A 15,099-nucleotide genomic window follows, 5' to 3' on the forward strand; every position below is an offset into this window, starting at 1 on the left:
GACAAAAAATATTAAAAAGAACCACACAGAAATTTTGGAACTGAAGAACATAACTGAATTTTAAAAAAAGTCACTAGAAATTTTCAAGAGTAGACCTGATCAAGCAGAAGAAAGAATCAATGAACTCAAAGATAAGTCATTTGAAGTTATCCAGTCAGAGGAACGAAAAGAAAGAATGAAGGAGAGTAAAGAAAGCTTAGGGGACTTCTGGGACATCATCAACCAGACAAATACACACGTTATGTGAGTCTAGGAGGAGAAGGTAGAGAAAAAGAGGCAGAAAGCTTATCTAAAGAAATAATAGCTGAAAAGTTCTCAATTGTGTGTAAGGAAATTGACATCCAGATTCAAGAAACCCCACAAACCAAACTAGGATGAGCCCAAAGAAGACCACACTAAAACACATTAAAATCAAATTATCAAAAGTCAAAGAGAAAGACTTTTGAAAGCAGCTAGAAAAAAGTGACCCACCGCACAAAAGAGAGATCTTATAAGTTTATCAGCAGATTGCTCAGCAGAACCCTTGCAGGCCAGAAGGGAGTGGGATGATATATTCAAAGTTCTGAAAGACAAAATTGCTAATCAAGAATATTATATCTGGCAAAAGTGTCCTTCAAAAATAAAGGAGAAAGACATACTTTCCCAGATAAACAAAACCTGAGGAATGTCATCACCACAAGATCTGATTTACAAGAAAGGCTAAAGGTAGTCTTCAAATTTGAAATGAAAAGATGCTAGCTAGATAGCAACACAAAAGCATACAAAAGTACAAAGGTCACTGGTAAAGGTAAATATGTAGACAAATACAGAATACAGTAAAATACTTTGTAATTGTGCATGAACAACTCTTAACTCTGGTATAGAAGGTAAAAGGCAAAGTATTAAAAAACTATAATTATAACAATATGTAAAACAAAATGATGTAATTTGTGGTATCAATAACATAAAGTGTGGTGAGGGGAGAAAAAAAGAGCAGAGTTTTTGTAAGTGACTGAAGCTGTTTTAAATGTAAGATGCTTTATATAAGGTCTATGGTCATCACAAAGAAAATGCCTATCTAGAGAAGATACACAAAAGAAAATAAAGGAATCAAAGTATGCCATTATGAATAATCAACAAAACACAAAAGAAGACAGCAAGAGAGGAAAAGAATAGAAAACAGTGGAAAAAATGGCAATAGTTAAGTCCTTCCCTATCATTAGTTACCTTAAATGCAAATGGAGTAAATGCCACAATCAAAAGACATACCATAGCTGAATGGATAAAAAAATAAGATCCAATTATATGCTGCTTACAAGAGACTCACTTTAGACTTAAGGACACATATAGGCTGAAAGTGAAAGGACAGAAGAAGATGCTCCATACAAATGGCAATCAAAAGACAGTAGGGGTTGCCTTTCATACATAAGACATGATAGACCTTAAGTCAAAAAATGTCACAAGAGATAAAGATGGACATTATATAACGATAAAAAGGGTGAATTCGTCAAGAGGATATAACAATTGTAAATATATATGCACCCCAAATTGGAGCAAATATATTAAGCAAACATTGACAGAACTGAAGGAAGAAACAGATAGCAACACAATAATAGTAGATTTCAATAGCCCTGTTTTAATAATGGATACAACAACCAAATTGAACCTAATAGATAAATACAGAACATTCCATCCAATAACAGGAGAATACACATTCTTCTATAGAACACATGGAACATTCTCTAGCATAGATCATGTGTTAGGTCACAAAACAAGTCTTAACAAATTTGAAAAGACTGAAATCATACCATATGTATTTTCTGACCACAATGGGATAAAACTAGAAATCAATAGCAGAAAGAAAACTGGAAAATTAACAAATTTATAGAAATTAACACTTTTGAATAATCAATGGTCAAATAAGAAATCAAATGGGAAATTAGAAAATATATTGTTACAAACGAAAATGAACACACACCATACCAAAACTTATGAGATGCAGCAAAAGCAGTACTAAGAGAGAAGTTGATAACTATAAATTCCTATATTAGAAGTATAAAAAAAAAACCTAACTTTATATTGAAGGAACTAGAAAAAGAGGAACAAACTAAGTCCAAAGTTAAATGAAGGAAGAAAATCATAAGTATTACATCAGAAATAAGTGAAGCAGAGAATAGAAAAAAAATAGAAAAAAATAAACAACACTGTCACCCCATATATACATGAAGGTTCGTGCATATAGCTTTATCCATATTTATCTGGCTACATAGTTTTTCCATGTTAATTAAAATTAATAAGTATGTACTAATGGTTAAAATATTGTAAGAAACCATCAGAGTAGCAGTTTATTATATTATACATCAGGCCTTTAAATTTTCATAAAATTAAGAAAGAAAAGGTATAAAAGAATCATCCCATGGATTTAAAGAAATATGGGTATGTGTAGATAATAGTGTTTTTTACATACTCATCTCATTGATTGATTGATTTTTAAAGATTTTATTTATTTACTTGATAGAGAGAGGGAGAGAGGACGTGCGCATGCACAATGGGGGGGAGGGGCAGAGGGAGAGGGATAAGCAGATCCCATACTGAGCAGGGAGCCAGGCACAGGGCTGAATCCCAGGACCCTGAGATCATGACCTGAGCTGAAGGCAGACACTTAACCAACTGAATCACCCAGGGGACCCCTCATCTCATGGATTTAAAGAATTATGTGTATGTGTACACAGGTAGATAGTGTTTTTTACAAAGGTAATTTTTTTCTTTCTAATTAACTTTATAACTATTTGTACAGGTCAGTTACTTGCAAAAATACATATAGCAATTTTTTCTTTTTTACTGAAATGGTTTCAGCTTTTCTTTGAGGTGCGAAGTGGGTGGGTACAATAAATCCATTTATAAATTACTATTCTCTTATTAACTTTAATTGATTTAATCCACATTCTCTTATAGATTTAATCTATAAGGAATTTAAAATGATTATAATATTAATCTAATTATGTTATTCAAAAAAATGCTGCATAATAGAGCCAACCTAAAATCTAGCAACGCTCCATGCATAATTGTGGTTAATTTCCATTGTAACTCAAATAACTCTTGGCTAATTCCCACTTTATCAAGGTACTAATTTCACAAAATATCTACCACTCACAACTTGATGGGTATCAGAGTGATTCTTTTCTATTAAGTACTACTCCCTGTGTGTGCTATCTCTCTCTCTCTGTTCTATTAATTAGCATTAGTCATTTAAATTCAAATGTTAAAAAAAAATTAGGGCAATCGCTAAATAGGATGAGCATTCTCGGCTTCCCTAATGATATACTGACAATATGCAGCAATTTTTAATATGGAGAATGGGAAAAGACTTGAGGAAAAAGGAATGTGCATTTGGGAATGAAGTTTTTAAAAATGGTTTTAAGATAAATCTACACTGGTTAAATTTCAAAATTTTTACAAAATCTTTGCTCCTGCAAATAAGAACAAGACAAATTATACTCTAATTAGAAGCCATGTAAAAATTAACATTTTTATGAAAAACTCACTACCACTCACCTGTGCACCCAAGTCTCTGGAATATTGTGAACTGCATACACCGTGAAGCTAAGGTGGGAATGGAGCCCAGGATTTACATAGGAAATGTCATCAGGTACATTTAGAGGCTGGAAATCTGCATAAAAGCTGCAGCAATAAGCATTGATAAGCTGGTAGATGGACCTGGATAGTTCAGTTGTCACTTTCTCTATCAAGCCTAAGGGGGAAAAAAAGGATGGAAATCAGGGCCATCTCTGAAGGGCCATATTTATTGTAAGCCATCAATTACAACTTTGAAATATCTTATGATAAATTTTAAATAAAATTTAATTAAAATGACCATCCACCAACTGAAGCCAATTAGCCATTTGTGCCTCTGTATGCAGCCTGAATTAGCCAATCGTAGTATGGATAATCAATAAGCTTTCATATCTTCAGTTGCAGAAATCTTGGAAGCATGGCCTTTAATCATAAACCAGAGTTTTTGATTACTAATTTGGCATTCTATAATTTGCAATATTTTTTGTTCCAGTTTATTATTGTTTAGAATTACTTTTCAGACAAGGAACAGATTTTTTACATGGCTTGGAAGTACTTCAAACAAATCCCATCTAAAAATTAATCATAATAAATTTGACGATGCTATGATGCTTACATTAACTGAACACTAATCATATACATTGTGCTGCTGTAAAAAGAGAACAGTAATAGTACCTGGTTGGGATCTGAAATAAGCCTGAAATGAAAGATTTATGATGCTTATTAAATCTCTTCAAAATAAAAGCCTTAAGTTTTACTATTAATTTTTTAAGAGGGGTTTATTGATTATTCCTAAAAGTAACTTGTCATGAAGGAAGAAAAATGAAAAAAAAAAAAGACTAAGTACAGGGGCTAATAGCTCCGAGTGTGTACTAAATAAAGGCATACCAATATATCCCAGACCATATGAAAAGACCTAATCACTGAATTTAAGGTAAACTTTCCTGGTTTTCGTTCTCCCAATAAATTCTCTTTCCTGAAAAAAATTCCTACCTGAGAGGAAAAAGAGACTGATGAAATGGACCAGGTAGTACAGGTTGTGAACTTTGAATCAAAATCAGGAAAGATGACGCCATTACAATGGAGAAGCTTATGAGGATGATGAACGTTATCCCACGGGTCGAGTTCAGTGTCAGACCTCTTAGTGGGGCCAGGGAATAATTCTCACTACTGACATTTTGTATGCATTAATATGCATATACATTAATATACTCACTTGTGATTGTTTTTAATATTCCACTACAATAGTGTTTCAAAAGTTAAATGAGTAAACCCAAATATAAAAGCTCAATCATTATTATTTTTTAAGCCAGATCAGGACTATCTTCGACAAATATTTAAGCGATAAAATGGTTTAGGAAATGAAAAAACAGTATGAAGTGAAGTTGTGAATGGAAGCTCTGGTGCCCTCCTCGGAGTCCTTCATGCCCGACGGGCTTGGCTGAAGGAGTCTCCGGAGGGTTCGCACAGCTAGCTGTGGTCATGGTCAAAGACCCGTCGGTGTGAATCTGTCCATCATCCTCACACAGCATCTGTCAGCCTTCGACCAATCCCCGAAATAGGCTCCTTAAATCCTACAGGTTCGTTCTGGTAGACAAGCGTAAGGCAGAAAACCCTGAGAAAGAAATCAGGCTGGTCTGATCTGAATGCTATCCTTTCCCATCCTGGGCCAGAAAAACATGCGGTAATGCCACCTTTTCGGTATTTCTATTTTTCCGCCACTTCGTCCTGGAGAAATGACATGGAACCGCAGCTTAGCCCGTGGTGGGGGGAAGACGGAGAAGGAATCTGCGGTTCTTTAGTGGCACCCACTGAACTAGGCACAGGGCGGAGGAGAGCGGGCGATCTTGTCAGGAGGCCTGAACTCTGCGTCCCCGAGGGTCCTGAGCCCTACTTGGCCACTGGGCGGGACCACCAAGTGGCTAATGCCACGGCTGCTGAGGGAGAGGCGGAGCCAGCCCTGTGGAGGAAGTGTGGCGCCAGACACAACACGTTGCGGAAGAGCGCATGGCCTCCAAACTGTTCCGCTGCCTGGCGTCTGCTGGGTGGCTGCAGTTTGGCAGGACACCTCCCTTCGGGCTCTGCCTTCGTAATACCCTCCCTTTCTGGCTTCCACTGAGACTTGGGCAGGTTCCACTCCATAGGCTAGATGGGGGCTCCTTCCCTCAGCAAGTCTGTGCTGACTTTGCAGACTCCTGGCACATGTTTGCTGATGATGTCAGTGGTTTCTATTATGTGAGTCATGGAGGAATGCTCGATTTTATTAAGCTTCAACGCCAAGCTTGCAAGTCGGACACCAGTTAGCTCAGCCCGTCTGCCGTCTAGGGGAGTCGGTAGTGAAATCCTTTTGCGAGGAGGCATCCATACGGTATTGGGAATACCTGATGAGGAAGATGGGCTGTATGGCCTTGCTTTTGTAGTGGTCCAGCCTGGGACCCCAGTTCTTCTCCAGACTCGAGGTTCCGCTTCCACAGGCTGACCAGGACGTTGCTCTCATCTGTCCCATTTGGGGTCCCAGACACCCCTTCGGCACACAGCCCCGCCCACGGTGGCGGCGGCTTGGCGCACTTCCGGGCCTGAGCGGGGCGCCCCCCACAACTCAGAGAAGAGCGCTGTGACCAAACCCCAGGCCGCTGAGGAGTCGAGAGAACGAGTAAGCACATCGTTAGAAAATTCGTTCTTAAAAAAAGACTGTGATTTGATGTGATTTGATGTGATTTGATGCATGCCAAGTCAAGTCACACAATAGTGCTGTTGTTTTTTTCAAACACATGCACTTCCTCATCAAGTTGTTTCTGAAGCATAAATTGCTTGTAGTTTCTAGTTGTTTTGCAAAGAAAATAATACAAAGAGCCAGCCTTTTCCTCCATTAGTCTGCAGTGTTCCATTACCAGACAATTTGGCTACTCAAAAAAACAGGCTATTTTCAGCATGGAGCTTCTTCCCACATCCTGCCCCTCAGTAGGGCTGTCCATAATTAAATTTTTTGTTGTTGTTGTTGTTGTTCAACACATGCTATTATTCACTTAGTTATTCATAAATTTGTACAAAATTTATAAGATGGCCAAATTTTTACTTAAACTGGTGTCCTTTGTTGAAACAGTCTGAGGGGACAAGCAGCATGAAAGAGCTCTAATTAAAATTCTCTGAGAAATCAGCAGTAGCAATTAATAAAACAGAAGAGTAAAGCAGCATAGGACTCATCAAACTCTGGAGGCCAACCAACAGGGATTCTCCTGAACAACAGAGGCAGGGAATTATAAATTTATAGAAACATGTTTCCCAGGTCCCCACATTGTGCTGTTGGTACTCTGAAGCGGGGAAGTAGCAAACTTCTTGTTAATTCTCAATCTTGTGCAAATGAATACACATCTAAAATAAATCATAAAGTTGGTTCAGAGATCTTATTAATTCAAGCCCCAGCATGTATTTTGGGAAATCTTAATTATTTGGATAATTACTCAAAAACTACTCTTGATTTCTTGTGCAGAAATACAGTTCTTGGTTATAATTTGCTTTTTTGAGGTAATATAGAGATGTGTACTTATGCATTATGTTTTACCACCAGAATTCTGGTTGAAGAGTACATTTCAGATATCCTCAGAAATGTACTAGGGACACAAGATACTGGGCTTGGTGGTGAAATATGGAGTAATAATGTTTATCACACCTGATTTTACTCTGGGAAAAGAGTTATAGTATCATAAAATTGAGAAACAGTGGCAATATATTTTTGATTAAAATACATTAATTAGAATCTGTGATGATTTAGCATTGAATATAAACCTTTGGGAACATTCCTACACAGTTTTGTGGGATCTTATATCTCAACCCCTGAGGAATATGGGATAAAGGCATTTTATTCCAACATTCCTAAAAGAAAGGGAGGTCCAATTCCGTATAAGCATACCTACAGTTTGTTGACTCCTCATTCTATCACTTGGACTCTGTTAGTGATATTTTTAGGGGGTGTCTATCTTTTCCTTTCTTTTATGATATTCTGGAGTTTTATGAATGCCTGAACAGGGATTTTTGCACTAGCAATTTGTTTGTTTGTTTTTTCTCCATACCCTCTGCCATTCCATTTTCCTCTGTGATGTGAAGTGGAGTTCTTCAAATGTAATTGTGTCTTCTTTTGACTGGTGGGAATTAGAGTTGAGAAGATATCCCTCTGTCCATAACTTTCTCCCAAAAACGATTAAGGCTTGGAAGGCAGGTTGGGGTTATCATCTGTACTTCACTATGACCTCTACACCTAGAGTGTGAGTTGAACATCTGTGGGTTAGTTTCCTTGAAGGTACTTAGAGTGTTGATATGCCAAATACCATTTGCTTTTGCAAACAGGAACAACTCTGACCACATCCTGCACATTAAATGCTATCATGACTTCTATGCATATTAGGGAAACTTAGGATCAAAGAATTCTCTAAGATCACACAGAGTCAAAAAGTGGCAGAGTTGAAATTAAAAAGCTGGGTTCTTTGCTCTATATCATACTATTACTCATCCACTATTTTCTGTAGAGGTGAAGTCCTTCTGTGGCTTGCAGTTTTATAGGCTCAGAGCCTCTGTGAACACTAATTATTCCAGAACCTAATCCTCCTACATATTATATTCAATTGGTCTTTCAAATAGAGTTTGAATTTAAATCTGAAATTAGTGACTTTGAAGAAAGACATCTGCTACTTTTCTGACTCTACTTGCATCAACATATAATTAGCTAAATAAAATTTTATATTTTCTTGGAATGGTTATAAGAATATTTTCAGTATTCCTTTCATTTTTATAGATCTCTTGACTTTTCCCATTTCTTTAAAAATGTCAGGCTAGAAGTTTAGAGAGTGGATTTTTATTCACTTGTAGAATAATCATTTCCATCAGTAAAAAGAGTTTTAGCAAAGCATTTTCACTTCAAAAAATATTTCTGTGTATGTGTTACCTTTATATTTGGATGAATAATTGAAAAAACAATAAATTATTTTGGTTTCTATAACTTGTTTTTTTTAAATGTGGGTTTTACCTTTTGCTGAAGTCTCTGAATTTTGATGAAAATTCTGAAAAAGAAAAATAAGTGCGAAGATACAATTGTTATTTAGAAAACAAATTCACAAAACAATCAAACTGATAATATCCAGATCTAAACACTAAAGTTTCTCTGGCATGGTAAAAACACGAAATATTTATTGGTGTCATATATCAGTGTTGCTTCATAAACAGAAGGAAGCTAAATTGTAAGATGAAAGAAAAGCCTTCTGAATATTTTAGTAAACAGTCTAAATTTTTTGACTGAAAAAAATTTAGAATAAGTTAAGCCTATTTAGTATTATTACAACAGTTCTGTATATATTGGCTAACCTCACTTCCCCTTCCACAGCAGGGAATGATTTTTTGAAATAAGTGCATTTTAATTCTCTGTTTAATATGTCCAGTTCTTATTATTAGCAGTTATTCACTTGCAAAGTTTGGGCTGCAATGAAAAGAGGGCTGGATCGACGTGGGCAAAATTATACAGACTCATGATATGGTTTCATTTTTTATTTATTCTTAGGAGATTTTAAAAAAACTGATAGTAAAACATTGGTGACCATATCCTAAATTTTTTTTAAAAAGTACTACCTGAAATTTTATTTTTTATTGTCATTTTTGTTCACTTCCATTAGTATGGTTTTATTTATTTATTTGCTTGTTTGTTTATTTGCATTTATATTTGTTAGAGGCCTAAAATTACTTTAGTGGTTTAGGAATCGCTGGTGATAAATTCATTATCACAAAACCTATGTAAGGTGATTCACAGATTCACTAAAAATAAAGTTTCAGTACAAAAGCAAAAACATTTTCTAATATCCATTTTTTTAAAAGATTTTATTTATTCGTTTGCGAGAGAGACAGAGAGAGAACAAGCAGGTGGAGAGGCAGAGGGAGAGGGAGAAGCGGACTCCCTGCTGAGCAATGAGCCCGATGCGGGACTCGATCCCAGGACCCTGGGATCATGACCCGAGCTGAAGGCAGACGCTTAACCATCTCAGCCACCCAGGTGCCCTATGATCCATTTTAATTAATGCTAATTTTTAAAAAATTTTGCTTGGACAAGTTTGCTTTTAATTAATGAAAGCCCAGTTTCTCAAACAAACTGAGGAATAATTGTTTTCTTGTAACAAAGAACTTGCTACAATATTCCTTTAGAGAGAAAACACTTCTATCGTCTTTAAAATGTAATTAAATTTATATACAGCTTTTCACTTAAAAGCATTGTTCATATGAACCTTTTCAGAAGTATTTCTCTTAGATACAATATTTCACTGGAGCATAGTTTCAACCACTAGACTTAGTAACTACACATAAGATCTTCACCCCATCCATGTGGGTGAGACTATTAAAAATGTTAGCTTGACTTCACTAGAATTCAATTTATTCAGAAATATAAACTTGTATTTTAAAATCACCATGACATCCACCTACAGCACAGTATGTAAGACCATATTTTTCACTTTGTGTTTCATTTATTGTACAAACATGTAATGGAAATATATTATGTGAGAATCTGGAATATAATTTTGAAGGATGGAAATTGTTTCCAATGCTGAGTGAGAGCATGAGCGAGAGTATAATTGTATTTGTGATATAATTCATCATCTTGCCAAAACTTACATTTAATAAATACCTAATTACTTCTCTGTATGGCAGGAAATAGTCTCTTACAAGTTGACCAAAAAATGCAGCCAAGGGAAAGGAAAGCTTCTCAAATTTGAGTTTGTTGGCAGAAGATTCATTTTTCTCAGTATTTCTTTGATCTTCGGTTCACGGTGGGTAGACACACTGTAGATACTTTGGCATTGTTAACTGCAGTTGGTTACTACACGAATTCTGAAAAATGTGCTTACTATTTGTACCAACATTCTTATATAGGTGGGCTCATGGTTAGGTTAGAGAAAGAGATGAACAAAAAATTTGAATGAAGGTCAGAATAAGTGAACTTTTAAAGTGTATTCAAAATAAGAATCTGCTTATTAAGGGGTATTAAACTATTTTTTGCCATTGACATATATGAAATAAAACTCGTGATTGTCAACTCTTTATTTTTATGTGTCAATAATCACATATAATTTAGTGCTCATAAGTAGATAAGAAATGTGAAATGTGAATATGAGTTTTTTTTGAGAATTATAATTGTTCATAGCTTTCCTAGGAAATACTGTTTTTCTTTGAAGGATTCTTTTGGCTTCAGCTATATTGAAGTTTTGATATTTCTAAGAAAATTGTTATTTTTGTTCTTTTAGGGAGTTTCAGAAAATGAATGTTTTAAAGATAGAGCTTTTTGTATCTAGTAATATTTTAATAGCATTAGAAGTGTTTTATCTTAAAATTAGATTTTCCTCATTCTTTGATCAGTTGTTTGTACTGATTCACTGAAAGCCGGACATAAAAATTGAAGCACAACCAAGTGGTCTTAACAGGTGGAAAAACATGTGCCCACATTCATGCATGTGGTCTCCTCCTCCGGCAAAGGCTCACATCTGTCATGAGGCTGGCTATAATCAATTGTTGTGAGAAAATGAGGACCTAAGTGGTGCTTGTGCAAATTAAAACCTTCATGTTTGTTACATGGGGAGGCGTCTCCAAAACTACCACCAGCACCCACTATCTCCAGTAATAATAATGACTCATGCAAGAAACACTATCATCTGGACCTTTATTAACATTATTTGTAATGCTCAGAGAAACCCTGCAAATTCTGCCATTATTTATTTATTTAGTTAGTTTTTTATGCATGTGTACATGCGATGAGGAAAGCTGAAACTCAGAGATGTGAATTAATTTTCCCAAGGATGTTCAGCTAAAAACTGGTAGATATTGAGTTCAAATCATATTTGTATGACCTTAAACTCTTTGTATTTTATCATCAGCTCTACGTGCTTATAATGTCTCCCAAATATGATAATTTGCGTTGGTGGTATAGTGGTGAGCATAGCTGCCTTCCAAATATGATAATCTAAGAGAAACTAGTTGCTTGTTGAAAGTTAACTCTTGCTATCTCGTTATCCTGACTTAACTTTAGCTATTGGAAAGCTCTTCTTTTTTTTTTTCAATATATTAATATAAATTCTTTTTTTTAATTTTATTTTATTATGTTAATCACCGTACATTACATCATTAGTTTTTGATGTAGTGTTCCATGATTCATTGTTTGCATATAACTGGGTTATATGCAAAGGAAAGCTCTTCTTAGCATCATATAATTCTTAAGTTTTTGAGTTTGTCAAAATACTTATTTTCAGGGGCGCCTGGGTGGCTCAGTTGGTTAAGCGACTGCCTTCGGCTCAGGTCATGATCCTGGAGTCCCGGGATCGAGTCCCACATCGGGCTCCCTGCTCAGCGGGGAGTCTGCTTCTCCCTCTGACCCTCTTCCCTCTCGTGCTCTCTATCTCTCATTCTCTCTCTCTCAAATAAATAAATAAAATCTTTAAAAAAAAAATACTTATTTTCACAACATACTGATGATAGGCTTTTCAAGACTACGTATAATTTTCCCATTCTGACACAGAATAAAAAATATGACCAGATTAAGTGTGATCACTTCAAATTTTTTACCTTGTTATCATTTAAGAAGACCATGAATATTAATATGTACATATAAAAACAGATTTGGAGACTACATAGTTATTTCATTTTCTTCTGTAATTGGAAGGTATAAGAATAGATATTTTCCCATTAAGAAAAATGTAATAAAATAAATAGTTATTAATTTCAGACATCAAATTTTGGTATTTATTCATTATATTTTTTAAATTTTGATTTCTTCTTTGCTTTGGGATTTTAGCTTTTAATGAATGTTTATCTGGAAAATCTTTTGGTAGGATGATTCCACTGCTCCTGAGTCATCGCTGTCACTATGTAATGCAAATAAGGTATTTAAATTTCTATGTTCATTATTACTCTCTAATTACAAAAACAAGTTCTAGTTAAAATAAAACTTATGAAATATGACATTAAGAAATTACTGATTTTTTTCATAGTCATCTATTTGAAACAATGATGATGATTTATATATACTAGTATAATTGTCCACTTTCTAAATAAATCTTTTTGAAATTTCAGTGCTGGCATATTCAAGGTAGCCTGTGCTGTTCCTTTCCATGCAGATAAGGAATGAATGTAATCACTCTGTTATGAAGTTTCATATATGTTTTGAGGAAGAGGCTGTCAGTCATTTTTCATATTTTATCTTATTTAATCATTATAGCAACCCTATAATTAATTATTATTGTTCCAGTTTTACAGAAGAAGCCTGACATATTCAAGGTAGTCTGTGCTTTCCATGCAGATAAGGAATGCATGTAATCACTCTCTGCTATGAAGTTTCACATATATTGAGGAAGAGTCCTGGGTTCAAATCTCTATTTTGCTACTTATTAATCCTCTGTACATAAGCATTCTAAGCATCAGATTTTAATAATAAAATTAACATTAAAATACCAACTTCATGGCATTGATATGAGGATGAATTGAAATAAAATAAAAATGAAATAATAAATAAGTGAAACTATTTTATTATTGCAATGCACTATGAAGTATTAGTTATTATTATTATCATATCTTTCTGTTTCATCATTTGCTAAACTAATAACAAGATTGAATGGATTTATTGTGACCAAATTTACTAATCTTTTTCTTGGACAGTAATCACACATGTAATTCTACATCAGATTTCTGAGATTAAAAAAAAAATCACCTAATACTTATATTTTAAACTGAAGAAAACAGGATATTATTGCATGCTGTGGGATCATATAAGCAGTGTGCATTGCAAATTCAGCAAAAGATATTACAAAAACTGGTCTTTTCTTTCCTGTATATGTGCTTGTCCATGTAAGCATGGATACTTGCCCCTGCATATACTGGTGCACATGAGAACCATTAATAGTCTATATAAACACTTGCCTGTGAATGTTATTATATAAACTATTCCTCTAGGTAGAATGGTAGGATTGGTTTCAGTCTCACTTGGAAGATATATTGCAGTTACAAACTTCAAAGGTGTAAGAAATTTCCTTTTAATTTAATTAAATCCTTTTGGTATAATAGAATCAAGTTTCCATCAGCCCCAAATGATTGAAATTACGTGTGCAAACACATACACAGACACATACACACAAACACACAGTACTTACTCAAAATTCTTTCTCTCTTCTTTATTAATTATTGAACTCAGGTTTAAAATAATTACTGTCTAATAAATGAGTATATTTACCTCTATTTTTCTCTGAAGAATTAGACGTAGTTCATTTACAGCATCTGTAATTTGTTTGGTCTCCACACACCCCAGAACACTGCATATATTTTTTACTTCTTCAATAATATTATCTACATTTTGCTATGGATGAAAAATAAGAAGATGCAATTTATTTGGAATACATCTTAAATCTTTTCCAGATTAAGAAAACACAACTACTTGATTATAACATGGAGAAGAAAAATGTATGAGTAATTCCTATGGAAAAAGCCAGTTGTTTTATTTGCGTGTGAACTCAATATGAGTCAACATTGTGATATGCCTGACAGCAGATCTACTTCATTATTAATTAAATTGAAAGTCATATACTCTCCATAAATAGGAAGTTAATATCCCCACCACATTTTCCATGTGTATAATCTGGACAGGACTTTAGTTCTGGGTATCACATTTGAAACTGGACTTGACAAATTAGACTTTCCCAAAGAAGAGCAACCCAACTTTTGATATACTATTAATATACTCATTCCAAACAGTATAGTAGACTTTGTTTTTAGCTCTACAGTAAGGTTATCTGTGTTAAAATCCTGGTTCTTTTCCATTTGTACCTGCGACTATTATCTAATTAACTTCTGTGGATCTAAGTTTTCTCTTCTGTAAAATTGGAAAAATAATGATTAATTATAGGGTTGCTATAATGATTAAATAAGATAAAATATGAAAAAGTGCCTGACAGAGAATAAGGGTTAAATTTTAGCTAATTAATTCATTTTTTATTTTTACTCATTCACATAAATTTTTCAGTTTATATGAGAAATCAGACACTGTACATCTTCATATAACCAATAAAATAGAAACTGAAAGGTAATAAATATGAGAAGGGCATGTATTAGTGCTATGTTTAGTTTTCATTCATACATTTGAAGTAGATGTGTGATGTGAATTTGAGGAAATCCTTAAAATATTACTAATTAAAATGCAAATGCTGAGTTGACTTGGGTCAGTGAGTAGCTAATTTACTCCATCTCTTAACTCTAGTCTTGAAGTGCTTCATATCTGATCTATTTATCTCATTTAATCTTCCTCAAATTCTGAAAAATAAATATTATATTCATTACATTCCTGAATCGCTGAGATTGCTAGAATATTCTACGTGAATTTTTCTAATAGTAGAATTAACTTGATGATTAATTAGATGTGTGGGCCAACAGAAAGTTTGGATTTAAATGATTCTGAAGTTTTATGCTTGGGAAACCAAGAAGATAGGGTGCCATTAATTATGGCAACAAATGTTGGGAAGATTTTTGATGGGATTA

At 34.4% G+C, this 15,099-nt stretch overlaps 1 protein-coding gene across 1 annotated transcript in view; it reads right to left on the minus strand.

Moving 5' to 3' along the window:
- PIK3C2G (phosphatidylinositol-4-phosphate 3-kinase catalytic subunit type 2 gamma) overlaps positions 1–15,099 on the minus strand; it is a 382,139-nt gene that overhangs the window by 276,127 nt on the left and 90,913 nt on the right. The window contains exons 9-11 of the mRNA XM_027593856.1: positions 13,802–13,924; positions 8,573–8,606; positions 3,535–3,730 (exon numbers count right to left, since the gene is read on the minus strand). Coding sequence (XP_027449657.1) covers positions 3,535–3,730; positions 8,573–8,606; positions 13,802–13,924 — 353 coding nt within the window. The remainder of the gene's footprint in view (positions 1–3,534; positions 3,731–8,572; positions 8,607–13,801; positions 13,925–15,099) is intronic.

Source organism: Zalophus californianus, chromosome 9 (assembly GCF_009762305.2).
Source record: "Zalophus californianus isolate mZalCal1 chromosome 9, mZalCal1.pri.v2, whole genome shotgun sequence".
Taxonomy (NCBI): Eukaryota; Metazoa; Chordata; class Mammalia; order Carnivora; family Otariidae; genus Zalophus; species Zalophus californianus.